Raw genomic sequence first — 8,857 nt, 5'->3', positions numbered from 1 at the left:
TGTAAATTTGTTTAATTTCTTTGTTAGATTCTGGATATTAGCCCTTTGTCAGACGGGTAAATTGCAAAAATTTTTTCCCATTCTGTTGGTTGCCAGTTCATTCTAATGATAGTTTCTTTTGTTGTGCAGAGGCTTTTTAGTTTAATTAGATCCCATTTGTCTATTTTGGCTTTTGCTGCCATTGCTTTTGGTATTTTAGTCATGAAGTTCGTTCCCATGCCTATGTCCTGAATGGTATTGCCTAGGTTTTCTTCTAGGGTTTTGTGGGGAATGATATTCACTCTTATTCTTTAAAAACTAGGACCTGAAAGCGAAAGTTCTACATGTGCTTGCTAGTTTTTTCTAGCCATCCAGTCTATTCTCTATTGTCTCACCTAGTCCTTTATTCCTTCACATCTGTGATGTCCATTGAACTTTTCTGAAGCTCTGATCAAGGCAACTTATGACACACCAGGTTCTACACTGCTAGTATGGATTGAAAGCTCGTGTCACTATATGATTGAAAATCATACTTTAAGTTTTATGTGCCTTTTTGGATATGTCCCTTGAGTATTATCACTCACTTCATCAAGAGACTCCAATAAATGCTATCTGAACTACACTGAAGACGAGGTATAAGGCATTTTCCCCACCATACTTTCAATGGATTTATCTCTTTTTAGGTTTATTTTTTTAATTTTATTTTTAATTATTTTTCAAGATGAAGTCTCCTTCTATTGCCCAATCTCTGCTCACTGCAACCTCTGCTTCCTAGGTTCAAGCAGTTCTCCTGTCTCAGCCTCCTGAGTAGCTGGGACTACAGGCATACACCACCATACCCAGCTAGTTTTTGTATTTTTAGTAGAGATGGGGTTTTACCATATTGGCCAGGCTGGTCTTGAACTCCTGACCTAATGATCTGCCCACCTCGGCCTCCCAAAGTGCTGGGATTACAGGCATGTATTTTTTTTTTAAATAAACCTTACTTTGTATGGGATTATATGAAGTTGTACTTTATAGCTGTAAAAAGTCGTTTAATAACACCCATGTCAGGAATAAAATAAGCCTTTACATTTTGTAAATTTTAAATACATTGTACTAACATGGGATGACATGTGCTTTCATATAAAGTGTAAATCCTCTTTGAAAATCATATTGTGATGTATAGCAAAATAATAAAGAAGAGAAGGAGAATGGAAATACAAAGAAGGGACCTACATGACATATGTGATGAGGAGGGAATAGTAAGAATTATAATGGGACAGCACTGGAATGGAATTCACTGTACTGTGACCTCCAGCAGCCAGGACCATGTCTTATTTATATTTCTGTTTCTTGTACTTACTGAGGAACCTTGCTTTTAAGACTAGAAAACTCACTGTTCAATGATTGAATTCCTTTCTTTAGAAGTCAAGTGCTTACCCAGTCAGGTGCAGTGGCTCAAGCCTATAATCCCAACACTGGGAGAGTGAGGTGGGCAGATCATTTGAGGTCAGGAGTTCAAGACCAGCCTGACCAATATGGTGAAACCGAGTCTTTACTAAAAATACAAAAAGTTTCCCAGGTGTGGTGGTGCACACCTGTAATCTCAGCTATTTGAGAGGCAGAGGCACGGGAATCACTTGAGAGAATCGCTTGAACTTGGGAGACAGAGGTTGCAGTGAGCCAAGATTGCAACACTGCACTCCTGCCTGGGTAACAGAGTGAGACTGCCTAAAAAAAAAAAAGTCAAGTGCTTATCTTGGTCTCGGTTTAAATTTGTTTCCTAGAAGGTAAGGAAGGTCATCATAGGGGAAGATGATCTTTTCAGGACTCATTCAGCCTTAGATTCTCTTTCATACCTTGTTTGGGGCTGTTTTACTTCATGAAAGCGTAATATGACATTGCATCAGCACCACTGACTCAGAGCTTGCACCTGCAGAGTTCAAAGAAAGGTAGAGAAGAGGCAGCGAAACAACTGAGAAATTAGTGTCTTCAATGAACAAGCTAGAAAATACCATTGCTTTACTTTCTAGTGTGGGTAGATATATAAGCCTTTCTGTAGGTGAAGTCACTATTCCAATGGTGTATTCAGAGCATAGGATTGTTGAATGTCTGTTCCAGACATGTGTTGACTGGCAGAAAGTGAAACAGTTCTATTAGATCTGCAGTCATTATTAGTTGTGTCATTTTGATAGCATCAGCATATCTAATTAATATCTAGGAAAATTCAAAACTGTTTAAAAATTGTAGGGATCAAAATGTTCCATGTCAGTGCTTATGTAATAATCCATACAGAGGTGGTGTTTGAAATGTACTGTGGAGACTCTGACAGAGCACCTGGCCACCTGCTTTAGGTGTGGCTTTGGCTCTGAAGGAGAGCAGTGAGAAGGAAGGAATGTGTATTGGTATATGTCTGTGGTGCCTTCTAATTCAACTTTCTATGAAAGTCTTTTCTTTTTCTCATTTATGTAGTTAGAAAAAGGCTTCTGGCTCTGTCTTTTACCAAAGTGCATTTCCCCCACATTTATTTTGTTCAATTAATAATTGCTTATTTTAAAAATGACTTACCTTTGTGACAAAGCCCAAGAATGAATGAGTACTGTGCAGAAGTGTGGGCTTTATGCCTGCAGTTGGAACAAATTCAAAGAATGAATAGTTATTCTCTGAGTGTGCAGATTGCAGACAATTCACTCAGTATTTTATTAATATGTGCCTTTCAAATGAAGACGATAATATAAGAATCAGATATTACATTGTAAATAAAAGGGCAAGTGCATTGCAATAAATTTTTTGAGTTTCTATTACGTGTTTCATAATTCCTGCTTACATATTTTTTAAGAAACATCAGAAAGATTCCTTGTCTCTTTAAAATACACATACACATATACCCCCAAATCCACATTACCATATACATCCTTCCCATGGTAGTTGCTCGTGATAGTCCTAAAAATAATGTGGAGCACCGTATCAGAAGGAGTGAGAAACCCTTTATGCGTACTAAGAGTAATATACATTATTGTAGGTCACTAAGAGACCACCCCTAAATTTACTTATTTGAATTAAAAAAGAAAAAACATTTGAAGGGGTTCTCCCTCCTCTACTTAATGATAAATTTTATGATCTTTTAATGGGAGCTCTGCAAAGTGTTTTGAACTGTTTGGAAAGAACTCTGAAAATGACATTAGTTTTACTGCAGCCTTGCTACTGGATTAGATAGTGAACATAAGTAAATTTCTCCAAATACAAATAAATAATTTTTAAAACTTTTTTGGGAGGCAAGCTTGTTAACAAACACTATCTCAGTTCCCAAAATTTAGGAATTTATCCTAAAGAGAATTATATCAAGGCTTACAGAGATAATATACAAAGATATGTTATAAATTTATTTATGATAGCAAAAAGTGGAAACACTCCAAACATTCAACAAAGATGGAACATTTAATGGGTGATGGATGATGATGTATATCTATATGAATCCTATAGATCCAATTAAATTATATTTTTAGAAACATTTGTGTTCTATTATATTCATTGTAGAAAGAGATATGACCACACACACTCATGCATACATACTCACAAACAGAAAAAAAAGATAGAATTAAAAAATACAATTAGAAGTTGTCTCTGATAGATAAATATAGATTCCTTTTTATCATTTTCTAAATTCTCTAAGTTAATTTTCTAAAATGTATTGATTTCATAATTATAAAGCAAAATAAAGAATATTGAAATGATTCATTTCCAATCACTGGCAAGATTCTACCTGCTGTCATGTTGTTTTCTGAAGCTGTTAACTTTTTAATTACAGAAGAACATGGAAATGATGAACTAAACTGAAATGGCTAGTCTCCTACAAAGTACCAAACACGTTTAATTAGTTGCCTTTTCTTGAAACAAAAGAAGAAATGTGAATTAAATGGATGAATCATGTAGTATGTGAATTATATCTCAATAAAGCTTTTTTTAAAAAAAAGATATGGGAAACTGGAAGCCCTGAGGATACTAAAATAGAGGATAATTTCAGCTTTCAAATTTATTGCCATATATGTAATAGAAATAAGTCATCTAGTACTTAATTAGCACCAAGAGAGAGGAGTGGGGCAAGAATATGAGGGAAAGAGATAGAAAAGGGATTCCTCTACCTGCTCTCACTTGAGTCCCTGACTTTTACCATTATGAAATGTCTTCTACTCTTCTCTGCCTTGAAGATTCCTTATTGCTGAACTCTTTCTTCAATTCTGCAGAGTTATCCAGAAGACATTAATAACTTGTTCTACAATATTATGGTCTGCCAAGGACAAATCTAGATTTTAACTGAAGCATGTTTTGTAATAAATAGGTACAGATCCATTTTTTCCCAACATCATTATTTAATATATATATATTATATATATTAAATATATATTAAATGAGAGAGAGACCCTATTAATAAAAATATATATATATATATATATATTTTTTTTTTTATTAATAGGGTCTCTCTCTGTTTCTCAGGCTGGAGTGCAGTGGCACAATCATGACCCACTACAACCTTGACCTCCTGGGCTCAAGTGATCCTCACATCTCAGCCTCCCAAGTAGCTGGGACTACAAGGTGCACACCACCATGCCAGCTAATTTTTATATTTTTTGTAGAGATGGGATTTCACCATTTTGCCCAGGTGGTCTCCAACTCCTGAGCTGAAGCGATCTGCCTACCTCAGCTTCCCAAAGTGCTGGGATTGCAGACATGAGCCACCACACCCAGTACTATATAAGTATTTTAGACCTTAGAAAAGCCTATTTAGTTTTAAATTTGTCTTATTTAGTTTCTTGACATTAATAAAAAAATAAAAAAGCGTATATACATATATATCCATTCATGTACTACTCCTCAGCAGTGAAGAGGAATGAACATTGATACACACAGCACCTTGAATGCACCCAGCAAATTGTGAAGTGAAAAAGCCAATCTCACATGTTCTATGTTCAATCATATCATACATTATTCCATTTATATAGCATTCTTGAAAGTGACAAAATTAGTAGTTTCCAGGTGTCAAGGACAACATGATTGGGAGGGAACTGGGTGTGGCTTAAATAAGGCAACATGAGGGACCCTTGTGATGATGGAAATGTTCTATATCTTAATTATATCAATGTCAATATCCTGGGTGTAATGTTGTCTTATAGTTTGGCAAGATATTACCATTGTATAGTGTCTTGTATTATTTCCTGCGATGGCATGTGACTCTATAATTACCAAAAAATGACAATTTAATTAAATCATATAGTAAATAAGTAAAAGAATAAAATAATAACACACTACAAAAATGATCCAAAAAACACGTATAGGGACATTTTTAAATCTTTTCTGTATGCTTAAATAATTAAAATATTGTCATTTCTGAGTATCATGGTACATTATTTTTAAAAACTCAGTGGTTGGTAGCAAACAGATTTTAATGTAATCTACTCAAAGATTACTCTATATTCAAATAGAATTAGTATAGGCTTGTCATCATTTATTTAAATATCAGTGTTCATAATGTTTATTATTGCAATAATGACTAATATTTATTGAGCATTTCTGAAACATTATCTTATTTAAATCTTACAATACCCTTAGGTCAGTAAGGTTATTATTTCTATAATATAGATGAAAAAAGTTGAGGCTTAAAGTGAATTGATTTGCTCATGGTCATATAATAAAGTAGCTAAACTAGGACTGGAAACCAAGCCTGTATAACTCTAAAGCTCCTGATATTTATTTTTTATTCTGTTTTTGGCTATTGCTGCTATGATTTTGGGCAGTGGGATGTGCTTTTAATTTTTCTTGTTTATTTGCTTTATATTAAGTGTAAGTGTTAACATATTTGAAAGAGCGGGCATCAGGCTTAGGTAGCTGTTGCTTAGGAATTTATAGTTATGTCGGTCACATGTCTCTTTTTCTTGACCATACTTTTTAATAGAACCAAAAACGCATATATAAAGAAAACAAAAAACGAACTTGTGTTTAAATTTGCAAAAAGTTTGCAGAGTTCTAGCTACAATTGTATAACTCTCTCCTAATGTATAACACTTCACATTCGTATTTTAAAATGGAGGTTATAGTCTAATAGACACTAATCAAGTAACAACAAACAAATGTAATGGCAAAATTTGAAAATTGGTGAGAGAGAGGTGCAGGATGCCATAGGTATCTATAGAAGGGGACTTGGTCTGGTGTTATGATTGCTGTGGCACAGAAGGCCTCCCAGAGGACGTAGTCTTTCAGCTACCATATGCTTTTTAAGGGTTTATTATTAATAAACAGGAAAGACTTTAGTAGTTTTCTTTTCTTTTACTGGTTTTAACTATGCATAAATCTGATATATTTTTTATCACATCGAATTTCAGTTATGCCAGTCATCTTCCAAATAGTATATTTCAAGCGCCCTGAGGACAGGAACTCTGCGGGTTACCTTTGTACTCCCACATGTGAGGGAGGGTACTGTCTCATCACATTCCTATTAGGCTAAATGGGATGGGATTGTTATGGTAGCATAAAAATCTGCCTTGAAGACCCTTGACATATTTGAGGAAAAGTCTTGAAGCTTTCTCCAATCCACATTTGTGGATTTTGCTGATTTTTAAAAACAAATATTTGTTTTATTTTGATGTTTTATTGGTTTGATTTTAATGAACTTTTTTTACTTTAAAAAAATTATTCCTTTGATTTGCAAGATTTCATCTCAAGCCTGTTCAGAGTTTCTTTCCCTGAATGTTTTCCATGTTGCTAAATGAATATGAACATTTATTTATTTATTTATTTATTTATTTTTGCTCCTTGCATCACAAGTATATCATAAGCACCTATAAATTCTCCCAAAACAAAGCTTGTAGGCAAGGTAACAGAGCCATGCATTAAATCTCTAGGAGTAAAGAGAGCTTTTTTATTCTCTTAAAGCACCTGTTCTTTCCTGACTTTGGCTTGTACATGGACCTCACCTATTACAGTGGGCTCTGTGAGATTTGGTCCAAAACACTGTTGTTTTTATGCTTTGTGGAAGATCAAAATTATAAATAACACTGCTCAGTCTGTTGATAGGTGTGATAGAACAATCTCTTGTTACTATTTGCCCCTACTGTTGTTACGTGATTATTATATGTTTAAGGTTGGGCCTGTGGGAGAAAACACCACTCCCTGTTTGTGGCGGATGGTGTCTCAAATGAAGAGTGAAGTCATTTGTTACATTTATTACTACAGTCTTTCCAGTCTTCTGGGAAGTGGTATAATCCTTAGATCAGAAAGATAGATGAGTGGGTAGCCTTCGCTTGGGGGTAGAGATAGAACCATCTATTCATTTATTACATTCATCACCATAGTCTTTCTACTCTTTGGAAAGTGGTATAATCCTCAGATCAGAGAGTTAGATGAGTGGGTAGTCTTTGCTTTGGAATAGAGATAGAACCATCAATTGGCCTTGCAGGAAGTGGGTCAGAGTGCCAAATCATCTGCTTTTGTCAGTAGGAAGGAAGTTATAAAAGCAAAGTCTACTAATAGGTGCCAAAGGCACCCAGGCAAGTTTTAGTAAACTTATATTAGCCCTCTGTGCCAGGCTAAAGTTTGATTTCAAGCAAAAGCAGTATTCCCACTGTGAGCTTGACAGCTTTCCAATATTTAATGTTTTTTTTTCTCATAAGATCAATAGTGATATTAATGAATGTAATTTTATATTGTATAATGATATGTGGCAACGTGGAATATCCACAAAACTCAATGAAGTGCTATTTTCCAAATAAGCAATACATAATGTCATTGAATCCATTCAAAATGCAAGATAGATCAATAGATTTTAGCATTACAGAGTATGGAGTATGAATATTACAGAATTCATTGAAGTGGCTTCAAATTCTACATTGTAATTAAACTTTAAGAATTTATCACTTGTCAAATTTTGGCATAGAATCAAAGAAAGATATCTACAATTATTGTAAAAGGCTATTAAAACACTCCTGCCTTTTCTAGCTACATATGTATGTGAAACTAAATATAGAAGAAGATTTAAGAATCCAGCTGTCCTTCTGGTAAGTAGGACCTTAAAGATTTTCAAAATTTTAAGACAGTTCCTTTTTTCTCATTTTTAAAAAATTTTTGGAATAGTTAATTGAAATGTGTTATTTATTTTAGCATGTAATTGACTTACTGTTTTTCAAAATAAATATTTAAATAATTCAATTTTAATTGCTTATATGATAATATCATTAAGTATAAGCCATTAAGTAATTATATGACAGTATCATTAGATATAATTATTGGATTTTCAATAATTTTTAAGAACATAAAGGGGTTCTGAAACCAAAAAGTTTGAAAATTACTAACTTTCGTAATCACACTCTCTAATTTATGTCTCTGTTTAAGTGGTATATGTGTAGAGAGGCCTATTTAAAAATAGCAGTCGTTTTTCTTCTAATACTTATTATTACCCAGCATTGCATTGGCCATCTTCCCTATGAAAATGTATACTCCATTAGGGAAGGAATTTTGGGTGCCTTTTTCATAGTTTTATCCCTCATACCTACTATAGTACCTAGCAGGTAGTAGCTATTCAGCAAATTTCTATTGAAATAATGGAAATATTTTCTACCTGAATATTGTCCTACTATTTCCTGGATAGTGCTAACACTTTAAAGGTTCTGTGTGCAGTTGCTCTTAGTTATGCTTTGTACCTTTGCTAATGATATTTTTGAGAGTTTCTTTTTTTCTTTCCCCCATTTATTTATTTTATTGCATTTTAGGTTTTGGGGTACATGTGAAGAACATGCAGAATTGTTGCATAGACACACATGGCAGTGTGATTTGCTGCCTTCCTCCCCATCACCTACATCTGGCATTTCTCCCCTTGCTATCTCTCCCCAGCTTCCCACCCCCCACC

At 34.2% G+C, this 8,857-nt stretch overlaps 1 protein-coding gene across 5 annotated transcripts in view; it reads left to right on the top strand.

Moving 5' to 3' along the window:
• The window catches only part of MTHFD2L (methylenetetrahydrofolate dehydrogenase (NADP+ dependent) 2 like), a 178,317-nt gene that overhangs the window by 106,789 nt on the left and 62,671 nt on the right, over positions 1–8,857 (top strand). Inside the window, exon 7 of one of the 5 annotated variants that reach the window (XM_037732929.1) lies at positions 4,436–5,452. The exons of the other annotated variants lie outside the window; for them this stretch is intronic. Coding sequence (XP_037588857.1) covers positions 4,436–4,497 — 62 coding nt within the window. The 3' untranslated portion in view covers positions 4,498–5,452. Of the gene's footprint in view, positions 1–4,435; positions 5,453–8,857 lie in introns of those variants that run through there. 5 annotated transcript variants of the gene reach the window in all.

Source organism: Cebus imitator, unplaced genomic scaffold, assembly GCF_001604975.1.
Source record: "Cebus imitator isolate Cc_AM_T3 unplaced genomic scaffold, Cebus_imitator-1.0 Scaffold480, whole genome shotgun sequence".
NCBI lineage: Eukaryota > Metazoa > Chordata > Mammalia > Primates > Cebidae > Cebus > Cebus imitator.
The sequence above is the reverse complement of the archived record's forward strand: the minus strand, read 5'-3'. Positions and strand labels throughout refer to the sequence as shown.